This window comes from Montipora foliosa, chromosome 9 (genome assembly GCF_036669935.1).
Source record: "Montipora foliosa isolate CH-2021 chromosome 9, ASM3666993v2, whole genome shotgun sequence".
Classification (NCBI taxonomy): Eukaryota; Metazoa; Cnidaria; class Anthozoa; order Scleractinia; family Acroporidae; genus Montipora; species Montipora foliosa.
Window position 1 is genome coordinate 46,081,340 of NC_090877.1, and position 24,292 is coordinate 46,105,631.

Here is a 24,292-nt window from a genome sequence, read left to right on the forward strand (position 1 = left end):
TCTTAACATTACCTGTATTCCAATAGTCGGCATTCTCTGTCTGAGACGAGTGTAAAGATCCGAAAGCTTTTCATAAAGGCACTAAACTATTTAAATTTCAAAGTTAACCATTTGCCATAATACGTCCATAAAGTGGAAATTTCCTAGACTCTGGCCCGTGATAGACGACGTTATCGATAACTAGCTTTTCGATATTGAAAAAGGCTTTCTTCCTGTCTTGTTTGGCTTTTTTAAGAAGCGGATACAAAGCTTTCCTGATCTCTTCCACCTCGTTGGGAAAGTCGTCAGCTACACCATATCTTCTACCTTTCGGTAAATTTTTGATGTGGGATTTTATGAACTCCTTGTCTTTGAAAAAGGATACTTTCGCAATTATGGGCCTCGCTTGTTCTTTTTTGTTAGTAATCTTTCCAGCGATGGGATGTGTCGGAATTCTATGTACTCTTTCAAATTGCATTTCTTCAAGATCGTCGTTAGAAATTTGCATTTCTTTCTTCAAGAATTGTCTGAGCTTTCTCTCTGTGGGCTGTGACTAAAAGTGGGACGGGGACGTGGGACTTGGGACGTGGGGACTCGGGGACGTGGGGACGTGGGGACGTGGGGACGTGGGGACGTGGGGACGTGGGGACGTGGGGACGTGGGGACGCGGGGACGTGGGGACGTGGGGACTCGGGGACGTGGGGACGTGGGGACTCGGGGACTCGGGGACTCGGGGACGTGGGGACGTGGGGACGTGGGGACTCGGGGACGTGGGGACGTGGGGACGTGGGGACGTGGGGACTCGGGGACGTGGGGACGTGGGGATGTAGGGACGTGGAGACGTGGAGACTCGGGTACTCGGGGACGTGTGAACTTGGGGATGTGGGGACGCGGCGACACATTTTCGAAGTACAGAATTTCAGAAATGGGACAACATCGCCAAGAAAGTTGAATTGCTTGTGTTATTTTGCTTTTCAAGTACCAGCTAAATACACAGCGAAATTCAAAAATTGGATTCTCGAAAAGTCATTCTCGCCACCCGTCACAGAGCTCGAATGTGAAACAAAGCAGAAGACCTAATGGCCCATTGCTGACACTGCAGCTGAAATTTCAGCGTTTTTTGTTGTTGTTGCTCAGAAACTTGAGCCTTATGACTCCTCTGTAACTGAAGTTTAAATACCGTGCCAATGTCCTCGTTGGCGGCATTGTGACTGCATCTTTCCTGGCGCTTGTTCAATTTGTTACCTTTGATTCGGGTTGTCACCGTTGATGTTGTGCTTTGGCTAGACTGTGCTAGTGACCTCAGTAGTTTCTGAAAAACAGTTACTCTAGGATAGGGAGGGTTTGGGCAGTTTACTCTGGTACGGGGTAGCAAAATTCACCTGAACTAGCTCTGGTTTAGGCTAAGGGTTCCAAGGTCCTAGCGGCACATCCCCCAACCAGAAAAGTACCGTCCCCGGGCCAGAAGCTAAATAACGCTTCTGTGTGTTAAGGCTTGACCAAGCGAATAAGTTGGCATATTTTTGTTTTACGAGGAAACATTTATCCAATCGACGTTAACTTGAAATCTGCATACTTTGCTTTCTACCCCCTCTTTCATCTGAAATGTGTCACGTGATTTTTAACGGCTAAAAACAATTGAAATATTTTATCGGAAAAGAGGATGGAAAAGTCATCTTATATCAAGATACCTTGCTGTAGTACTCCTACCGAGGCTTTATCACTCTGCCTTTTAATCATATGCCCATCTTAATGGCAACGGTAAATCAAAATTAAAAGAAGAAAAAAGGTCAAATCACATAGAGGTCACAATAAAAATGAACGATATCACATTGATAGGTATAATTATACGTTAATGGTAGTTTTAAGCAGTTTCAAGCAAAACTTTGTCGGAATTTTTTAGGGTAAACGTTCCCCCAATCTCAAAAACAAGCGTTATGACGTCTTTAGTCAAGAAATGTGACGTGACAGGCAACTACGAGTGAAATGCATAATTTAAAATAAAAAGGTTAGGATGCAGAAAGTGGAAGTACTTTTAAATGTTCAAGCCTCGATATACTTAGGGAATTGTAAAATGATCTGAGAAATGGTTATACCAACGTTTCGTTCATGTTGCCTATGTCAAATAGGGACTATGTGCAAAAAAAAAATTGTCCCTTCGTTTTACCTAAATTACTCCACTATGTAACTTCATAGTAGTATAATGAAAGTCACCTTTTTATGAAGACGAGTAATAAACTATACTATATATATTTACTAGATCTCTGTTTCACATCATACAAACGAGGAACTTAAACCGGGGTACAACGCAGTTACGATCAACAGACGAAGATTTTGTGAAATATGATGAAAAGTTAAACAAATGGTAAAAATGCGTCCCCACGTCCCCGAGTCCCCACGTCCCCGAGTCCCCGAGTCCCCGAGTCCCCGCGTCCCCACGTCCCCGAGTCCCCACGTCCCCACGTCCCCAAGTCCCCACGTCCCCGAGTCCCCAAGTCCCCACGTCCCCGAGTCCCCACGTCCCCACGTCCCCGTCCCACTTTTAGTCACAGCCCTCTCTGTGTCGCTTGGTGACTCATCTTCAGAGTCCTTAATCCCAAAAAATTTAATATTGCTGCGACGATTGTAGCATTCTTGTTTGATAATTCGGCGCTCTAGCTGGTCTAATTTATCAAGCTTTTTATTCGCGACACCCAGCTCCTCGGCTGTTGATTTAATTTGCAATTTTAATTCCTTCACTTCTGCTTGGGTGAACTCAAGGCTTTGCTGTAACGATTCTTTGTCTTCCTCCAACTGCTTCATTTTAGCCCGCACATGTTCAAATTCAGGAATCAACAGCAATACCTGATCGAGCTTCTCTTGAATAGCATCCAGTTTACCATTGCACACTGTACAACCGTTTTGCTCATGTCCTTCATTCAAAAGTTCATCATCGGTTTGCGATCCTTGTTGTCTTATCCTTTTTCTACGTGGTCGGTTCTCTTGACCTTTTTCCGTGTTTGCTGAACCTGACTGTGGCTCTTGTCCCTTTCCTTCATTTTCTTTTGGCATCATGTATTTGTGGTTAGTTGCCTTACAAAACAAGCATAATTTACTCACGGACAGGCGGAACGAACAAACTTTCACTACCAGTCCCAGACCCCTTCTTTCCAACTTGATAGTACTAGATATTTGTTTGCGAGTGAAGATGCAAAAATCAGCAACATACATTTATATTATATTATATTATTTTATATTTATATTATATTATTTTATTATATATTTCTTTTACGGACTGTCGTATAAATCACCAACTTCTCGGCCCTCTATTCTTAGCGTGGGTTAGATTGGGAAATCCGAATTTCCCAATCGAATGCTCCCTTATGCTCGGTAACGATGTGTTCGGTGTGCCAAACTGCTTCCGTGATGTTGCAATAGTTAAAAAGTCGTAAAACTAATCAATCAAAACGGTCGAAAATGGCAGTGTAAATAAATGCCTAAATGACTCAGGTACCAACTTACTGGGTCGAATGATTAACATAGGATCTTCGTCAATTTAGCAAGGATAGATCTTTCTTTATCCAAACTAATCTGCAGAGTTACTTTAAAGCTAGGATTTCACTATTGAGACAGCATTCTTAACTCCCTCAGAAACACGTCAATATCACAGCAATAACCCAGCAAAAGAAAGCATACGTATTTGAAACTAAGGATATAGGAGAGCATACCTTGACAAATATTGTAACAGAGGCAAAACAAGCAAATTGTTGCTTCGATTTTCATCGTTTCGCTTTCGCTTCGAGAACGCTTAAGGATTACAAACAGCGGGCAAAAGTTACAAGGGCCTAGACCATGTAATGGCCTTCTGACGAAACAAATTTACATTTATCCTGAGTAGATAATGAGTAGACAGCCACAAAACAGAATTTCCGGTTATTTTCCAGTTGGGTGATTCGTTCTTGTCTATCACGCAAGCTCCCGAGGGCTCGAAAAACTTCCGGGGTATATTCGCTTCTGAATCAAATGGAATTTTCAATTCGAAACTGCCGACGAAACTATAAAAACTCACAGTTTTTGGAAATTTCGGTTACATCTGTTGAAGAGAAAAAATCGAGTTTTTGGTCTAAGCAGAAAAAGGTCAAGATTGGTTAACAGATCATAGCGGATTATTTTTTTTGTTGCCAAAACGGGATCATCTTCTGCTCGTTACCAGGACCTCTCTCATCACTTTTGGACTACTTGAGAAGAGGGTTACTGGGAACGAGATTGGAGATGATTGGGCCAGCTCTAGGTACAAGATATCAAAATTGTTTCATTTGCTTCGAAAATAAAAATAAAATAAAAAACAATTTGCTAAAATGACTCGTGCCAGGAGCTGCTAGCTGTTGATTTTCCGGGTTACATCAGCCTCCGTTGGTGACCCTCATACTTCGTGCGAGTTTTCAATACCACTTCCGCTGAACGGTTGCCATTACCAAGAGTCGACCACTCAATGGACTCTCGCCATTACTGATGGATTGTGTAGAGCACACAAAGTGAATTTGATTTGCCTTTCTCTCGGACTCTTTCTCGCATTCTGAAACACCTTTTACTGCTACTGCGCCCATTCTATATTCTTCTGAGAAAGGTTTTATGAAGAGGTGCCAAAGTGACGTCAAACACAGCTTTTGCTATCCTCTTATTCCATTAATTGGAAGAGACCGGCGGATGCATATCTACTAGCATTAGCATCTATTGTTTTCTTAGTGTGCGACACAATCTGAGCCTCAAACTCACAACGACAATCGAGACCCTGGGAACGAGGTTGTCCCCAGGTTATTGCGATCCTTATATCCATGGCATAATTTTGGAAGTTTCCCAGCAGAATCTACAAACGATTTGTAGCACATAGAAAAATGCTATTTGGATCAAAGAAACTCGATTTTCCAAAATAGGCTTTAAAAGTCGTTCTGGTAATTAATTAAGTAATTAATTAATTAAGAGGACCTGAGGTGCTCCGGGTTCGGAGAAGTATTAGAATTACCCCACACAAGCGGAACTGACAAGCGGAAAGCTGTAGTCCCGATATTGTGTCAGGGTGAATTGGCGCCACCAGTTTTCTTTCTCATTTTCTTTCTCCCCGATTTTGTGATAAACGGAGGAACGAGAAACGTATGTACGCCGTTAAAATTAAACCAGGTGCAATCTAGTCGCCCCTTCACCTTATGAAGCGTTTTTGTTGTTCCCCTTATCATGAGTTTTAAAGGTTTCCTTTAAAAGATTCCCCATTTTGGAAATTCCCACTGGTTCGAGTGCTCGACTCCGGATCGAGTGGTCCGGGTTTGGGTCTTGGCCGGGGACATTGTGTTGTGTTCTCACAGTGCCTCTCTCCACCCATGTATATAAATGGGTACCGGCGAAATTGCTGGGGGGGGGGGGGGGAGGGGTAACCCTGCGATGGACTAGCTTCATGCTACGTAAACCGGAGATAAGCGCCGGCCTGATGGGCCTTCCTAGACTCGTAACAGAGATTTTACCTTTGCTTTGCCTTACGGGTCGAAATCGCGCTCTTAATCGTCAAGGTACGACTCTTTGTCGTGATGTCCTGAGATTACGCAGCGCATGCGTAAATGTTCCGGCGCTCCGGTATGCACCACACTAAAAAGATGCTTGCTTTTACATCGGGAATTGACATTGCAGTTGATACTACAGGTCAGAACGTAACGTAAGAATCGTTTCTAGTCTGCTCGCATAGGACACAGATAGATCATCCCGTCGTTTATTTAGTATATTTTCCTTCCCAAAATAGAGCCTGTCGGAATTATCGTCCCCAGTCTCCAGTGTATTTTAGAGATCCAGTCTGAGGGCCGCTCAAGACACATAAAAACCACACCAACATTGTTGATGACACGTGAGACGAATACGGGATAAAAATGTGCAGGCTTCTCGAAGCTTCTTGTTGTAAAGTTTTAGCAGTAATATATTACGTCATCACCATAACAAACTGAGAGAGAAACTATCTTCTTCATATTACATGGTTATCTTAATTTATTTCGTTGTCTACTTTAACAGAAACATTAGATCAGATATAGATGATCATGATAATGATGGAGGTAGTGTATTATGGTGGGGTGCAGGGGTGGCGCCTCCCACCAGTGTTCCCGCATTTTCTCCTTCATAGAGTTTCCCAGAGCCTTGGGTCGATCCGAGGTGACCAGAATGGAGACCAACAGGTGTTGGCTGTTTTACCAAATTTCGCGCAAACGTGTCATTGGATTTTTCACAAATTTTGAATTTAAAAAAGTTGAGTCATCTATTAAAAAAACAAATCAGAAATTTAACAAAAAATTCAAGGTGACACACCATAACACCAACCGGGTGTGGCCAACACATCACGCATGCGCGCAACCATTTCATCCGGTCAATTGCAGCCATGTGTTGACCTTGTTGCCAATTGCGTGAAGTCGTTGTGCGCATGCGTGATGTGTTGGCCACACTGGGTTGGTGTTATTGTGTGTCACCTTGCTTTTTTTTTTTTTAGAAATTTAACAAACAAAAATTACCCCCATCTATATAACTGTTGTGACCCATCTCACCGGGCCTCTTCGATTCGCGGGCAAATTTACGTAAACGTTGTTTCGAGGAGCTGAAGACGACGGAGGCATTGCCGAGCGAGAGCTGGGAGACAGCATTGGAGTGAGCGCTAACTGGTGTTGCTCATTACAGTTCGCGGGCTCATGTCTGAATATGCGGCGTATCACGACAGCAGAAATTAGAAATACTAAGAAAACAATGATGGACGCAACGAAAACGCCGATCATTCTACTGCTCAGATATGGATGGTGCTGATGGTGATGAACGATATTTCCTGGACCAGAGGAGTTCACTACGAAATAAAAAGTAAAATAATAATTACGAGTGAAGTGTATGTTAAACTCAGAATCAGCTTTCTGAATTTTCATTTTAAATAATACTTCATTGCGCCTTTCAATAACATGCGGACTCTTAAATTCAAAGGTCAACCGATAAATGCGTTTTTCGCTAACGTCAATCAAATGTTCGGCGGCTCCTCCAAGCTTCCGACTACTGTCGAGCGCGCAGTAATCAAATCACATCGTTGAGCCCAGTTCAGTCAACATAGTCGGAAGCTGGGAGAAGCCGCCGAACATTTGATTGACGGTAGGGAAAAACGCATTTTTCGATTAAAATTTGAATTTTAAAGCCCCCATGTTATTGAAAGGCGCCGTAAAAACTCAGCAGAAAAAATTGGTTCCCCGCGCTATCCACTGGATGGAGTATTATCCAGTAAATTAGTGCTATGGCCAGCAAAACAAAATGACTTGGCTATCGAGCAGCGCCGTCTAACAACCACTATATCCCACGGGGATATTCAAGGGCATCGTAAACTTACAATACCAATGGCGTGATATTTGCCAACACAAGGTCGCCAAAAGCTACTAGGGAAATGGGGCAAGGGTAACGAGAAACTTTTTTCGGTCTTGCCAGTAAGGGCCCGTTTCTCGAAAGTCCCGAAACTTTTCGGGCTTTTTTCGAATATCATAATTTCCTTAAGAAAGGAGGGATTTTAAGTCAACAAACTTCGCTATCACTTTGCTTTTTGCTATCGTTGAAAACATGTCAAAACGATCAGTCTTATGAAAACAAGCGGAAGTTTCGTAAATATCTTTTCGGGCCTGAGAAACGGGCCCCAGCTCCCGAGCTTCTTCACAGGTTATGTTGAATTGTGGTGATTGTTGCCCCCAAACATAGTTTGGTAAAGGCAAATTTTTCCCACAGAATCATGGGCCAAACAATAGAAAACTCTCCGAAACCTTGCGGAACGTTAATTGTGATGGTTAAAGGCTCAATCAAATAGTTTCGACATTTGCTTCAACTTGGATTTATCAATTCTTTAAGCCAAATATAGGGTGCGTTTGAACAGGTCGTTTAGCAATGTTGTGAAAGAGTAAAAAATGTTGAAAGCTTATTGAATCAAATTCAAATAGGTTTAAAGTTGTAGTTAGACATCAATTCAACACTTTTTTGTCCCAGAAAATGTTGCTGAAGTCGAAGGCGTTTAATTAAACAGTTCGTTAAGTTCAACTTTGTACAACAAACGCCTGCTCCCATCAGGTCGTAAAGACTGGTTATTTCTTGTTCTTAGTTCCTCGCAATCCAAGTGTCGGCTTAACTATACTGTTGACGAAATCTTGGAACAATTTGAACGGAATCCTCTCAAAGTGCGAGGATCATTTCTCTCTTTCTCTATAGCACGCACTTTAATTATATACATTTCTTTCAATGTGATTTGGAGAATGTACCTGGCTCTTGTATGCGAATGCCAGTCCAACTTACCTTCGGAGTGGTGGCAATTGATCTCATCAGTATTTTCATAACAGTCTTTACCGCCATCACACACCCATTCTTCCGGAATGCATTTATAAACAAGATGATTCTTAACGCATCCGAACTCGTTCGCAGCACATTGCTTGCCTAAAAATTAAACAAGCAACGACTACTTTAGGAACTATAAAGACATTAGGACATCCGAACAGTGACGTCCAATGTAAAAGCCCACCAAATGGACATTTGAAAACAAGGTACGCTTCACAGGAATAATTCCAAGGTGAATTTAAAATCCAGTGAACAAGTGTTCAATGCAGTTATATGCACAATTTTTGTTCAAAAGGACTTGGACCTGTAACCTTCCGGTTACTTGTAGCAAATTCTCATGAAAATTAATAGAAACTTAAACGGCTTAACACATTTAACTGCGTGCCAACGTTAAGTAGAAGTAGAACAAGTGCTACAGTGCGCAACTTTGCGTTTGTTGGGAGAGGTATTTCATTAGTGCGTGCATCATGGTTTCTGGTGATTAACGTTTGAAGGGCATATTTATGGCATCGGGTCGGGAAAAGCCAGTCTCAACTATGCGAAGTTCAATCGTCGTTAAAAGGCGCTTACTTACTTATGCCGCCTTTCGCTTTAAAACATCCCCACTCTTCTATCCTTGGCTTGCACCTCACGTCATGGCGGCCATGTCGGTTTAAGGAACAAAAGCGAAAACGTCTTTTGGGAATTTGGCTCTATTATTATGCAAAAGGCGAGCGACATTTTGCTTTTGTTTTGTACAAACAACATGGCCGTCAAATCACGTGAGTGCAAACCGAAAATTCAATGTTGAGTCTGTGTGACAATCTGTTGTAACATTGTCGGCGGAGGGAGGAAAAGGACGACTTTTATAAGTAGATGGGGATGAGTAACAGTAACTGTATGGCACGTTTGGCAAAGATTAGAGCTTCTACAAATCACATGCGCAAAAAGGACAGATTACCACAATTCTCTTCTCTCTCGTCCCATCCATCGTCACAGTCAAGTTCCAAGTCACACAGCTTCTTCGTATTTACGCATTGGCCATTATCACAGCTGTGCTCTCCGTCTTCGCATTTCGCTGGCAAAAGAAAAACGACAAATGAGACGTCTGCCAATCCATGTGGTACGCCGTGCCTATACCGTGTAATTACCCCTTTACCATTCTTCTCGAGGCTTATAACACATCTGCAAATGCCAGATGTGCCAACTTTCTTATGTCACCTTGACACATCCAAGGTAAGCAAGGACATAAAATGCAAAGAGTCAGACTTACTGCAGTTGCCCATTTCATCAGAACCATCTTCGCAGTCATTGGAACCATCACATACCCATCTTCGCGTTATGCAGCGCCTATTGGAGCAGGTAAACTGATCGGGCTTGCACTTCTCGCGCGCTAAGAAAAAAAAAAAAAGAACAAAGTTGAACTGGAAAATAAGCCACACATTTCCTCGGTACTTAGGGGCTTTGAAATACAATACGCAATGGCGAAATATCGGCCCGTATATGCAAAAGCATCAAACAAGATGAGCGTTATCTACCTCCACAAATCATGTTGTCGTCACTCAAAATCATGTCGATGGGACAAGAACACTGTGCCTGGCCTCCAATTCCAACCAAACAAAGATGTGTGCAGTACTTCTTGCTACAAGGATGGCCATCTGCGAATCAAGAAACAAGAAGTATAATGAAGTTCTATGTGTCCGTACAGTAACCGAGTCTCCAACGAAAAAAAATTGCTTCCAAAAAACTTAAGAATTGAGATATAAAGAAACAGGGCAAGGGATCGTCGTGACCAATGTTTGGAGACGTAATTTTTCAAATATTTGCCTTTGTGAATTCTTGACAAATACAGTGCCCATAGATGGGTTGCAGCCGATTCCTCCGAATCAAGTTGACAATAATGTGATATACAATTGCTGGTGGACGAACAAAAGAAGCTGATGTGCGACCTTTTATTTCCGCATACCGACAAGGCGGCAACGACGTAACGCAAAAGCCACTTATTTGTGAGATCTTGCATCGTGTTTTTCGCCAAACGGGAAACGGGAAACGACAGATTCTGTTTATTCTCACTATTCTCTCTCTTTTGAGAAGCTCAACATTCACATAGCATCACAGTGGCCATTATTATGCCCTTAAACAATGATGAAAGGTTACAATGTATATAGAAAGTCCAAAACCAGCTGTTTGAAAAATGAGCTGTTCTCTTAACAAGCAAAGAAACATAGCCTCTGACCACGTGACTAAAAAGCAGCAATTGAGAAAATGAAAAAAACAAAATCCCTGCATTATCATATACAAAGAAAAGGAAAGGAACTTTATTTCAGTGTCTAGTCGTTCTAGCGCTGGAGCACTAATTGGGGACACCGTAAACTGATATCAATAATTAACGCAAATGAGGATGAGGAGGCAGTATGGTCCAGTGGTTAGGGCTGCTCCGGGTTCAAATCCCGTTATAACCTCTGGTTTGGATTTGTTTCCGGTTGTCCCGGATTCAACTCTACCATGCTTTGTAAATAGCCAACTGGTTGCCTCCCGCCAGTTGGGGTTCTTAATATGTTTCTGTTAAGTTTGCCAATTGTTACTTTCACCTTGTTAACAGTGGAGTACCTGTAAACTAGCTTGATAGCTAAGTGTACTTCCACTATAAAGAAAGCATTTACATTTTTTTTTTATGAGGATGGCACAGTCGGTTAGTGCGCGGCCTTGGTGCAAGAGGTCCTGAGTTCGACTCCCGGATCTCACATCCTTGTTTCGACTTCTTTCCGTTCTGTGTAGCTTAAGTAGCTTTAAATACCTGTAAAACGGAGCACTGATGGCGAGGAGGGAGTAAAATGAGCGCACCGTCGACCTCAGGTTTGTCAGTTGAATTACTGTTACAAGTTATCGACGTTAAATATGGTTGCTTTACTTTGCTTTACTTTAGTTTTACTTTAAATCAAGTTTGACAAGGGTAGCAAAATGGGTGGACCCCTGTCCTACCTGTGGTCTTCAATGTGTCAACAATGGCGATGTCAGACAAGTCGTTCACTGCGGCCTGTACGCGGGTTCGGCCCCATCGATCATTTTTCTTGATTTTCATGATGTTGCGAGACGCCTTATCAATCCAGTACACATAGTTTCCGTAAACCGCGAGGCCTACGGGACTTAAAACATTCATTTCCACCAGTGTGCCGCGGGTCATTCCTTATGAAAAAAAGGAAAACTCCGTGTAATGTGGCATTTAAGTAATTGTTAATAACCCCTTCCCCCTCCCCACTCAAACCTGTAAAATAATTATTCCCAAGAGATGGTGACAGCACAATACGGCCTCAATAAGTGTGAATTCCGGTTAGAGTTTTTAAAGATAAAATTCAAACGAAGGCGCATTTCGGAGACGTCGGTATTGACAGTTGGGACGAACGAACTCGAGAAGATAAAGTTGCACTCCGCTTGAGGCGCCATTAGCCATCCTTTTGCTCTCTGATGAGTTTATATGATGTGGCGTCATGAAAATGGCTGGCGTTTATAAAAACCGACTTCCATGTCGACAAGTAACTTTTGTAACATTCGCACACCTCCTCAGTCTTTTTGTATTGCTTAACTTTCGTTTCGAGAATAGTTTTAAACAAGATTTCAATGACAATCGTTAAACATACCATTAAGATCACCAAACTCAATTTTCTTCAGTCCAGTGTCTGTCCAAAACAGCTTTCGTTCTTGTTTATCGACAGCCAGATCGCCAGGGGAATCGGCACTGAAAAGCAGCATATCATGCGTACCTTCCATCGTTGCTCCCATAATCGATTTCTTTTGGGGATTCTCATCTGTGAAATACATATCCCTGCAATGTGTAATGCAGATATTACATTTAGTGATGGCAGCAAGATACAATTTTTATCCTTTATTGAAGTGTCCAGTCTTCTAGCGCTGGAGCACTAATCGGGATCACTGTAAATTGAAATCAGCAAATCAACGCATATCAAATCAAAATCGCTCTCAGAACGTGTTCATAAAAAAATGAGATCATCCATACATCAAGTTACCCAGGCACAGACTTAAAAATAGACAGAGATTAAACTTCGCGTTCCCGGAAAACGGCTATTTGACAATTATTCGCCGAAGGCGAAGTGATTATCGGTGCATTTTCACCGTGACAAAGTCGAGGTGAATATTCACCGATAATCACTTCGCCTTCGGCGAATAATTGTTTTAGTATAAATACAGAGGTGATTATTTTAAAAAAGAGAAAAAAAACAAACATTTCAACGCGAAATCATCTTCATTTACAGTGGCAAAACGACTACTGGCGGCCATTTTGTCTATCGAGGTGATTATCGGCTGATAATCCGAGATATCGAGCCAATGAGAGCGGCGATTTTGTATAATCACCTGTGTGTTTATACTAATTGATATTAACCGAAAACGACATCCCATTCCTTGCCTGTTAACTACAGTTAACGAGCGAAAATTAAGAATCGAGAAATAAAATACAACAAGACGATTTTCACAGTCTTGTGACAAGCAGTTGCCTCGAAGAAAACACAAGGGTTAATCTTCTGCGATAAATGTTACAGCTCGGCGACTATGCTTTCCTGAATTTCTCTCCAGTCAGTTTGCATTATGCTCGTTAACGCCCTACCACATCTGTCATAAACCTGACGAGCCAAGATACTTTTTAAAATACTCAAACTGTTGGTATAAACTGCCGCTTTTTATTTTAGTGCTCTCTTAACAATTGTACCCGTGCATGGCGCGAAACTTACCCCTTCTCAGGATAAAGCACTATGGAACGTGGATACACATCATCCTTCTTGAAAACCGCACCCATATTAGTTTTGTGCCTCAAACTGTAAACGTTGATGCTATTGAAGACACTGTCGGTCCAATAGAGCTGCTGTCCGTAGGGGTCGATGGCGAGATCAAACGGTGATGCACCGCTGTTTATCTTGAGGGTCTTGACATTGGTTCCATTTTGATAAGCGCATTTGATTGATTTGGTGGTTCCGCCATCGATCCAGAAAACTAAGTGGCTGTTGATGTCATAATCGATAGAAAGCACATTTTCTAAATCTCGCACAGGCAAAACCACCTCGAGATTGTCAACAGAGTCAATCAAGATTCGACGAATGGTGGTTTTGGCGCTGAACAACATAAAGACACTTGGAGCTGAAAAAGAGAACAATAATTAACATACGTTAAGGCACAGTTTCAGTAACCCCGTAACAGACTGGTAGAGCAAAGATTGACATACCGAAGCTTAGAATAATGAAGTAATCGAAATAACAAACGATGCACCCCCACATAAATCAAATGCCAGGGAAAGAACTTACACACAACGAACCACGGGACAAAACAAACAAAATTGTCCTGTCCTACAAACTTCGGAAATTAAGAATAATAAGAGGAAAAAACGAAACCACTTGAGGACTTCGCGTCCGAATATTTTGTGCGTTTGCTGCTGGGAGCCTGCACAACCTATTGATTGACTAATACTTGTCCGCTTCTGCGATTTGTCAAAGTTATAACCTCTGCAGTTTGTTAAAACGATAGGCATGGATGCCTTTAAGGTCCTTTAAAAGTTTAGTTTACCTTCGCAAGTTTGGTTGTCCGTATCTAATAACTGATAGTGCGTGGGACAGGAACACACTCTTGTGCTATCAGGTTTGGCGAAGCAAAGATGGCTACATCCATTGTTGTCGGCGGCGCAAGGATTCCAGCCTGAAACATGAGGAGAGGTGTTACAAGAAAAACGTTGAGAACCCATGGGAACCTACAGTAGCATAATGGTAAAGACGTCACTTGCAGCACTACGCAAGAGTAGATGTAGTATTAAGAGCTAAAACGCACATACACTGTTCTTATCGAGGGTTTCTTTCAGGCATTGGCTAGAACAATTAATAAACAAGACAACAAATCGGCAATTCTCGTAAATGCTTAAAAAATTCTGCTCGCAATGATGAACAATAAGTAATAATAATAATAATAATAATAATAATAATAATAATAATAATACTGTCTCGCTAGCCGTCGTCGCAAGGTACAGCAAGGACCCAGTTCGAATAGAAGGCATACTATTGCGCCTCTGGCAGCCGCTATCATGTTACGACCATGTAAAGAGCGTTTTCACTCACGTGACCAGCAGCCATATTGGATTACCAAAACAAAAGAAAGAATTTGCATAAAAATAGAGTTCAATTCCCGGAGGATTAGTTTGGTAAACCATCATGGCCGCCATTCCTTTGTTTTGGAACACCAACATGGCCGCCGTGACGTCATGTGAAAACGCTCTATAGACCTCTTTCATAATGACGGATAAATAAAATATTCTTTTGTTTTAATGCTAATATACCTTACTAGCCTCGCTACCACGAGCAAATTTAAAGAGAATTTTTACTTCAAAATGAGAGCAGTAGGTCTAATTAACATGAAGACAAAAGAATGTAAAAGTGATCGCCATTTATGAAAGTGGTTTATGACCTTGGAGCGCTTGGTTTTTGCTGAAGGAGCAAGACCAGAGAACCCGGAGAAAAACCCTCGAAGTAGACTAGAGAGCCAACAAAAACTCAACCCACTTAGTCTTATGGCGTCATGTCCGAGAATCGAACCTGTGCCACATCGGTGGGAGGCGAGTGCTCTCAATACTGCGCCAACAGTGCTACCATGTAAATATTTTCGCTAAATCCAAAATACCCACTGCTACCACAAAAAGTATTGTATTGGGGACCATCTCACACAATTCTAGTACCAAATCTGCTTCAAACTCTAAGCTCTTGATAATTGGCATGCTTCACAAATACTTAACAATTATTTCATGAGTGCGCACGTTGGATGACTGGGATTCAGTGAAAACTAGCCATAAGGGATACTACGGATGGACAAAATATTTATGTACAAAAATCTTTACATACCTTCCTGTCTGCTGCTGTGAAATACAAGGATGTCCATAATAATGTTAATATTGCTCTCAATTCGCGTCTGACCCAATCCATTCGTTTTATTAGCTCGGTAAATTGTTGACAAGTCAGCGTAATAGATATAATCCTCGAACTGTGTCAATGCAAATGTCACTGGCAGCCCTGACACGACAATTCGCCTATTTGTTCCATTTAAGTTTGCACACTCAATCATCCTCCTTTCTTGATCGGCCCAGAAGATTAATCCGGTCGAAGAGTCGATTGTTAAGCCAACAGGAGGAGTTGGATTTTTGAATAAAGTGCGTCTGATTGATCCATCTAAGTCAGCTATTTCTATAGTTGGCTTTCTTCCACCGTTTACCCAGTACATATGTCTACAAAAAAATGCACGTTAACCATCAACAGCGTTTTATATTTCAGTCCAAGTGTGAGAAAAAGTGCTAATCACCCTTACTTGCAGCCGAGGACTGAATTGCGAAGGGCGCAGCTCACGACATCGGGCTGAAAGCATACAAAGGCGCCTCTGGCTGCCGCTATACAGTCCATGTTTGATGTCGGAGCACAGCACCACAGCTAGATGTTAATTAGCTGTGAGTCGATTTTGATGAGGGAGGAAAACCGGAGGAAAACCGGAGAAAAACCCTCGAGTCAGGTTGAGATCGACTGAAACTCAGCCCACATGCTGGCCGAGGCCAGAGGTGAACCCCGGCTTGCAGTGGTGGGAGGCCCGATAGATAACCACTAAACCGTGTTAGAAAAAAAAAATCCACCTTCAAATTTCCCAGTACCCGCCATCTTAAATAACAGTGAGGTGTCGTGCTTGCCCTATAATTTGAATACCAATAGGGCAACCATAACATGTCAAAACCAAAACAAGCAATTTTTCCGTACTGGTACTGGTTTCGATCGCGCGGAATTTTACAGTTTCACCTTGCCCGATTGCTCACTCTCCGTCCTTAATTTCCAGCACGGAACCGCAAGGGGTCTCTGTTACATGACACAGAAGTGCCGTGCGGGCTGCAAACAGACACCTTCCCCTGGCAAGTTAACGTACAAATTAAACGTTTATGGATATACTAATGTGGAAGAAAGCATGCATTGGAGTGGAAAAAGGTTCCTTAACCAGAACGTCGGCTACCAATCGTTCCTTGTTTCTATCGGTTTAATTTGAAAAGCAGAATTTTACCCTGAGACCGGATCAAGCACCAGTTCATGTGGTTCCCATACATCCTTCCAAATCAACATTTTTCTGTGTTGCCCATCCAACCGGGACACTTCTATTCGGTGATTGCTTGCGTCCGTCCAATACAGGTTCTTAGCGATCCAGTCCACAGCTAGACCATCCGGAAATGACAAGTCTACTTCAATTATCGGTTCTATGTGGCTGCCATTAAGGAAGGCTCTGCTTATTGTCTTTTGGCCCCCATCCGTCCAGTAAACTTGCATCTCCTGAACGTTGAAGTCCAATGCACGCGCATCTTTCACACTCACCAAAGGAATCACTGCTCCGTTGTTGGTATCCAAGGAGATTTTGTTAATGTTTTCTTTGCTGGAAAACAACAGAAATGTCCCTGGCACTGCGAATCATTAAAAGAAAAGATAAAGCACTGGTTAAAAAAGCAACACTTCAATCCAATTATTGTGCAGAGGCCAGCGATTTTATAAGCTTGATGATTCCAGAAAAAAACCAAGAGTATCGTATTAAGAAAGCGAGAGTGTTGTTTGCACCTTTATCGAAACGGCAGACCAAGAAGTACAATCCCCACACATCCACTGCACTTGTCACCCACAGAATGTGGTCTCCAGATTCAAGGAAAAATTAACTGTGGTAATAACTTACAAATACAACTCTTCTTGTCTGCAAGCATCAGTTCCATTCCATCGGGACACTCGCAATTGACTCCTGTTGGACTGTACAGGCACAAGTGACTGCATCCTCCATTATCTCGCTGACAGGGGTTCGAACCTATAAAGGAACATTTTCATCATTTTATTAACCTCAGAGAAGCAGGTTCCTGAGATGTCCTGGTCTTTTTAATTGCCCGGTCTTATAGTATTACAACTTAATATTCAAGACCAAAAAACTGACTTCTTGAAATTGTATCGGGTGTTGACTTATGCAAAAAAAACCGATATTAGTCGATGAAACTCAACGATATCATGAAATGTTAGGTACGACCCATGGACTAAACAAAAAACAGAAGGCAGCAAGGAAGACGCGTGACCTAACTGTTTGTCAAAAGGAGATGAAGAACGTTGTGGGTTGTACCAAAAGTCTAGCTTGTTGGGAATAGGGATCATATCACATAATTATAATTCTTATTAATAGTTATTATTCATTCCAGCTAGTAACATAATTCTAACTAATAATAATAACAATTAATTTATATAGTGCTTATCCCTTTACTCTCACGGTGCCTCTCTCCACCCAGGTGTATAAATGGGTACCGGCAAAAATGCTGGGGGTAGGTAACCCTGCGATGGACTGGCATCCCATCCAGGGGGGAGTAGAAATACTCCCAGTTGCTTCATGCTACTGAAACCGGGATAAGCTCCGGCCTAATGAGCCACTTGGCTCGTAAGCAGACTTATTCCTCAAGAGTCCACAGGCGCTTCACATCGATAAAAAAATAAAATTGAAAATTGGCTTTAAAAAATATAATATAACTTAAATAAAATCTCACAAAAAAATGTGACCAATCTCTGGCATACGTTCATAGTTAGTATATTTTTACTCAACAATAAGGCTTTTGGAAAAGAAAAGTCTTCAGGGATTTCTTAAAACTACCTACAGAATCGCACACTCTTAGCTCCTGTGGAAGGGCATTCGAAAGCTGAGTGGCATACACGGAAAATGCCCTGAAACCGTAGGATTTTAAATTATAAGATTGCGTCTTCAGAAGCAGCATGTTTCCCGACCTAAGCCTGCGAGGAACTAGCCGACAAAACAGCGCCTCAGCTTTTTCCAGAAAACTCCACATCGCATCTAAGAATGAGGTTGATGGACCACTCACGGAAAATATTTGACGGTAAGTGTCACACCGAGCCACAGAATTGTAACTGCCAACTCTTTTAAAATGCAAATTGCCATTCTTAGAGCTCTATCTGAATAAATCTGTTATGAAATTTGTCCAACTTATGTTGTGAAAGTTATGTTGACCTCGGAGAGTGCTATCTGTTGGATAGCAACATCCTGAAAATTAATTGAATCCTCATAAAGTCGATCTTCAAATTACCCTTAACCCTCATCCAGTCACAGTTAATCCTCTATCTGCATAATTGAGCCCCAGCCAATAATTCCTGATTAAATTTTCGACCTCGGATATTGCGTTTCTAGCTTTCTGATTGGTTCGCTCAATCTCGGTTATCAACTATCACCGGTGGCTCAGTTGGTTGAACACCGGGCTGTCACGCGGGAGGTCGTGAGTTCAACTCCGGAGGTCCCGTCTCACAACCCTTCAATGTTCATAATCCTGTGGGACGTAAAAAAACCCACACACTTATCGCAAAGAGTAGGGCATGTAGTTCCCGGTGTTGTGGTCTGTCTTCTGTGATGTATCGTGGTTGGGAGGGTAAATGCTCGGAGAAATTAGCTACACCAAGCTACTCTAAAAATCCGAGGGTAAATAAAGATATATGATATGATATGATATGATATGATATATGAACTCATGACCGTATGACCTAATATGGAAATTGATTAATAAAATTAATGAAATTGGCTTTAATTTTCAAGTGTCCAAGCATTCATAATTTAATGAAAATTTAATGAAAAATTATTCCATGAGCGCGCGTTGGATATGCATAGGAAATTGTTTGAGCCCAAGTGCATTTCGGGATTTATGGGCACGAGTCATGTTTTGAAAGTTCTGAAAATAGCGCGATCCGTAGGAGAGTGCAATTTGAGAACTTTCAAAACCTCAAGAGTGACCATAAATCACGAAATGCGCGAGCAAGTTCATAGGATTTTTTATTTATTATATACTCAACAAAATCACTCCATCCCTTGTTTTCCATAGCAACTTCCGTATTGCATCCTATAACCTATTTATGCATTCGTCATTAAGCAATCAGAAGCGCGATATTCTGTTGAGTAATTCTATATAATGTATGACAGATGGTAAATAGCCAACGATTGGTTACTAACCAGTCCCATATCCAACAAGCGGTGCTAATGGCACAATTGTTAATTACCTGTTTGGATACGTGTAACTAATGAAAATAAAGCGAACTCACCAAGATCAAGGCTGAGGTTGACTGCTTTTAATCCCATCAAATCCGGTAGCTTTTTAATGAGGATTTTTCTGTCCTTTCCAGTGTGTTTATTGACACTTTCTATGTTCCTTTTTTCCCAGTCTGTCCAATATAGCTTATTACCATTAGAAGTAAAACCAAACACGTGTGGAAAATTTTTATTCAACACTGGTCTTCGATTGCTCCCATCCATATTCATAACCTCAATTTTGTCGTATTTAGCATCTGCCCAATAAATCTTTTGCTCATGGAAATCAATGGCAATCCCATTTGCCCATGCTATGGAGCTGTTCACCAAGGTAATGCGATGGCTTCCATCAAGTCCTGCTCTTTCTATCTTTGGATTCTTTCCCCAGTCAGTCCAATACATGTAGCTGACACAAAGAAAAATTAAATACGCTCTTCACTTGATTGTGCATTTGCCATGATTTACTGTACCAACCAAAACCAATATCTATTGCCGGTAGTATTCAAATGGAGATGAGGAACTTATTTTTCGGCTAAAAGTGCCTTCCTTTTTGCCTTTTGTCTTATTTCCCTCTCAAAAACATCACAGCACTATCTGTAATCAAATGCTCACCCATGAGATGGATCCAAAGCAATCGCTCTTGGTTCATCCAAATTTTCGCTGATGAGAACTTTTCTTGCTGTTCCATTTAATCGACTGACTTCAATTCGATCAGTACCAGTGTCAGTCCAGTACAAATTGCGTGCCACCCAATCAACAGCAATTCCATCAGGACGTTTTATTTGCGAAGCTATGACAACCTCTACATCTGAAACCAAGAAAACAATTTGTTTTAAAGGTAAAAAGTAAAAGGAACTTCTTTTTAGGTGTTTTGTATACTTGACAATGTACACCTTTGGGGGTACACTTTGCATTCAGAAGGAACAAGAGGCTACAGGTAGCCTACACTTTTTTCGAAGGAGTTTCAGCCCATTGCAGTAATTCAGTGATTTTTTAGTTACAATATCCTGGTCAACATCCTGATCAAGTCCGTAGTCCGAAGTTCAAAGTCCAAAGTCCCCATTCCGTGACCCAACAGTATGGTTAAGTGCGATAGTAAAAGAGTTGCCAAGCCTGGAGACGGAGCTCCGCTACAAATGGATTTCTTGCAAATGGTTACTAAATGCAAATTTTTGCAATGCCTGCCACTTTGACCAATCATTTTGCGCACACCCTTATCAAAACAGGACCACTAAGAATTGAAAACTGGGAGTCCGGTTGGGAGTGGTGAGAGGGACCATTTTTCACTAGTGTGACATGCATTATATGGGCTGCGCGTGTTCTTTGTTTGATCCCAAGAGTTAAAAAAAACTTACGGAGCCTGGTGGCCTCGTTACAAATAGTCCATATCCATACCTGTGCCATCCACTCTGGATCTCTTAATTTCAAGATTCTCATCATCACTCCAATAAATGAATTTGTCGATAGGGTCAAAGTCAATAGCAACTGCATGTCTGATTCCAAAAACTGGAACAACAATGTCAATAAAATCGGGTGTATCCAGTGAGATAAGCCTGATATCCTCTTTCCTTGCCAATAAGAGAAAGTTAACTGGACCTGTAAATTAGAGAAGCATTAATGAAGTCAATTTAGAAAACACTAACGATGCTGATAACCCAGTTACCTCAGGTAAAACAGCAAATTTTAACTATTAACAATGACGGTAATTGAACTGAGTGGAGTGCAATTTGGTCTAAAATAAGTGTAAAATCGAACGAGTGCACAGCAAAGTTGGGAGAACAAAACTTGTAAAATTTGCTACACAATGCCTTTCTTTTTCTTCCATTTTCCTGCAATTTGATTGGTTACTTTAAACAAGCCGCCTTGATATCTGATTGGTTGTTTTGTTTTAGTATTCCTTTCTCATTGGCCGTGGAAAAGGAGATAAATTATTTAGAGCAATAAATAGTGCGATTCTTGTGCGATTCGTGAATAAAGCGCTCTACTGAGAGCCAATCAGATTGCAAGGATCGCCAGTGATTTCTAAATGCATGTAATCGTAGTAATTGCATGGAGATGGTTATGAAACTCGACAATTTCCTTTGTTTCATGTTTTTGTCCATATTTTGGGCCTTGACCCTGCACAAAACACACCTTTTTTTTCGATTAAATTATGCGCAACTAATTTGGAAACCCGTGCGAAGCAAAAACAAAAGATTGTGCTGGGTCACGGGCAATTCAATATCGATTGCGACAGCATTGTTCTCGCTCTTGAAGATTTTAAGGTTTCATAACCATTTCCTGGATTAACTATGATGTAATATCGCAAAAAAGGTTGCTGTTATTCATCGTGGTGAGGTACGATAATAACAATAAAGTATTCTCGTTTGTCTCACGATGTGGACACTTGTGATGTAGATAGCGACGTTTCGACTGCATACTGCTAGTCTTCATCAGGCGATGAGGTCGACTGGTTACGAGTCACCTTTTAAGCAGGATGCTCCGCTGTAATTGGTTGGTTTTTAGCAGCCTTGACGCACTCAGCTATGTCCTCGTGTGCCACTTTTTTGCTCTAACATCACATTTTGACGTCATCTCTGATCTATTACTGAACAGACGCACCGCACCATGGAATCTATTTGTTAAATAATTGACTGCTCCCCGCTTTTAAGGGCCAATATGCTGCTCAAGACATCGAAAGCATAAAATAAGGAGCCTCTTGCAGACACTATTCGTTCCATGTCTGATATCAGAGCACTGCACCACTGTGGGTCTACTTTGATGAGGTATGAAAACCGGATCATGTAACCGTGAGTCAGGTTGAGATTGACTGAAACTCAGCCCACATACGATTGCAGAGGCAGCGCCAGCGTGACGACCCGTTTATTTAGGGAACTTACGCAACGATGACGGCGACGGCGATGGCAACGAGAACATCATCTCAGCATGCAGGGCATGCAAAGCTATCGTTTTTTCCCACTAAATATGCAACTTTTTGACGTTCTCGTCGCCGTTGCTTAAAGTGCCTATGAAGTGAATTTAATTCTCATGTATTTTTGAAGCTTGTTGTGTCTTGATTACGAAATGACAAATGAAATTAAGTTTGAAAAAGTAAATTAAACTCGTTTTTTTTTCAATCTTTTTAGACCGTAATTCGTGTCCTGTGGACTGGGAACGAGTTTTTGGTTAGGGCGACGTCGTTTATGACGACGATAATATGCCTCAATGAGTTGTCTGCTTCTCCAATCGCCTTGCAGCGCCATGGAAACACCCACTATTTAATTGAAAAAAATTGTTAACTACGGTCGATTTTCTGCGAAAAAAAAAAAAAAGGACAGCGAAGAATTAACAGTCCTTAACAGATTCAGGTTCTGGGCCAAGCGAAAAGCTCGTCAGACGAATGTTCAACCACAGGCGCCCCAAGCTTAGTGTGAGGGAATTCGAAGGCCAACATGTCCGACAAAAATATGAGGATTTGTATGGGAATCTCAATAAATTAGATAGCTTAAGAAGAAAATTATATGAAAAAACTCTCACTTAAAAAGCCTTTTCATTGTGGGTAGCTTCCTTCCTGTGTGGTTGTTTTCCTGATGCAACACGATTTGAGATATTTTTCAATTTCTCTGTTGCCCATCGTATCATCCAATACCAAGGCTGCACACTCTATTCTGAAGAACCCACCAAACTGCAGCCAAATATTCCGAGATAAAATGTTCCCACAGTCACAATTCAACTTCAGAATCAGTTAACAAAGATCGAACTTTCATTTCAACCCACCAACGCCTCTTCGGTGACTCTACTAATTTTCTACTGTCATTCGGACAAACCAAAAACACTTCTGCCGTAAAGTTTCGTCCTTCGGAAAATAATGCCTACTTGTTCCCGTTCCCTTTATACAAGTTCGATTACTGCAGTTCGTCATATTTGGGTTACCAGCAGCGCGATAAGTCGCAGAGGTCAAACATTTCTCCTTACCCGCCGTAAAATTCTTGTCCTCTAAAGCATTTTCTACGTCACAGCTATGTAATACGATCGTTTTGGCGGAGTGGAAGATGGAGACACTTAAAGGCGCCAAAATCAAATTTTGGATTCGATATATACATCAATGTAAATGTTTTACTGCCTTAAACCTACGCATTTCAAATCAGAAAATGATAATCTATTATATTAGAACAAGATAGTTTTTACTTCATAGGGAACTTAGTTCCCTGACCACAGCTTTACGCCGTGCCTTGAGAGAGCCGGAATACACTGTACCAAATGAGTTTAAAAAACCTGACTTTTACCTTGCTCACACGTCATTTGATCTATCATAAGCCTAACACCAGTGGGACATGCGCAGGAACGACCATTGGTATTCAACAAACACAAATGACTGCATCCTCCATTAGTGGTCGAATTGCAAGGATTTTTACCTGTAAAAGAAGTAAACAAGCAGTGGAGTTACAGTGTAAATTATTGCAATAGACCTAATCGGTTAACTCAATGTTGTACCCAATTCATACCCTTTGGGAATAAAACGTTTTGTCCCAGGTGATACTATAAACAAAGAATCTTAACCACGGGAGATTTGTACTGGATACATAATTGGCCGTGTTTTCACGCGCGGTTTTTCAGGTCACTTAGCGACTAACAACCGAAAATCCGCGAAAACAGTTCCTTTCCCAACTCACTTAAAGTTAAGCGATTCGCCAAATTTCAATTGAATTCTAATTAAATTTAAGCCACCAAACCAGGTAGCTTAAGGGGGGCGGCACTTAACCACAGAAAGACAATGTTTGCTAAGGAAGCTTTTAGTAAAAGACCCTTACAAAGAGGTTGGATGGATGGTTCTATGAAATATCTTTTTCAATGGAAATCTGTCAACACTTCAAACAGAAGGCGC

At 41.5% G+C, this 24,292-nt stretch overlaps 2 protein-coding genes across 8 annotated transcripts in view; both read right to left on the bottom strand.

Moving 5' to 3' along the window:
- Nucleotides 1–3,849, bottom strand: part of LOC137969353 (low-density lipoprotein receptor-related protein 6-like) — a 37,342-nt gene extending 33,493 nt beyond the window's left edge. For both annotated transcript variants that reach the window (XM_068815559.1, XM_068815557.1), the window contains exon 1: nt 3,687–3,849. In XM_068815559.1, the coding sequence (XP_068671660.1) occupies nt 3,687–3,741 (55 nt within the window). In that variant the 5' untranslated portion in view covers nt 3,742–3,849. The remainder of the gene's footprint in view (nt 1–3,686) is intronic.
- Nucleotides 3,850–5,958: 2,109 nt separating this feature from the next.
- The window catches only part of LOC137969352 (low-density lipoprotein receptor-related protein 6-like), an 81,270-nt gene continuing 62,936 nt past the window's right edge, over nt 5,959–24,292 (bottom strand). For all 6 annotated transcript variants that reach the window (XM_068815552.1, XM_068815551.1, XM_068815549.1 and 3 more), the window contains 16 exons: nt 23,694–23,822; nt 20,824–21,024; nt 20,041–20,236; nt 19,443–19,834; nt 17,047–17,172; nt 16,393–16,783; nt 15,201–15,580; nt 13,882–14,010; nt 13,056–13,458; nt 11,949–12,133; nt 11,293–11,496; nt 9,849–9,968; nt 9,584–9,703; nt 9,272–9,388; nt 8,293–8,430; nt 5,959–6,823 (listed from right to left, as the gene is read on the bottom strand). In XM_068815552.1, coding sequence (XP_068671653.1) covers nt 6,507–6,823; nt 8,293–8,430; nt 9,272–9,388; nt 9,584–9,703; nt 9,849–9,968; nt 11,293–11,496; nt 11,949–12,133; nt 13,056–13,458; nt 13,882–14,010; nt 15,201–15,580; nt 16,393–16,783; nt 17,047–17,172; nt 19,443–19,834; nt 20,041–20,236; nt 20,824–21,024; nt 23,694–23,822 — 3,548 coding nt within the window. In that variant the 3' untranslated portion in view covers nt 5,959–6,506. The remainder of the gene's footprint in view (nt 6,824–8,292; nt 8,431–9,271; nt 9,389–9,583; nt 9,704–9,848; nt 9,969–11,292; nt 11,497–11,948; nt 12,134–13,055; nt 13,459–13,881; nt 14,011–15,200; nt 15,581–16,392; nt 16,784–17,046; nt 17,173–19,442; nt 19,835–20,040; nt 20,237–20,823; nt 21,025–23,693; nt 23,823–24,292) is intronic.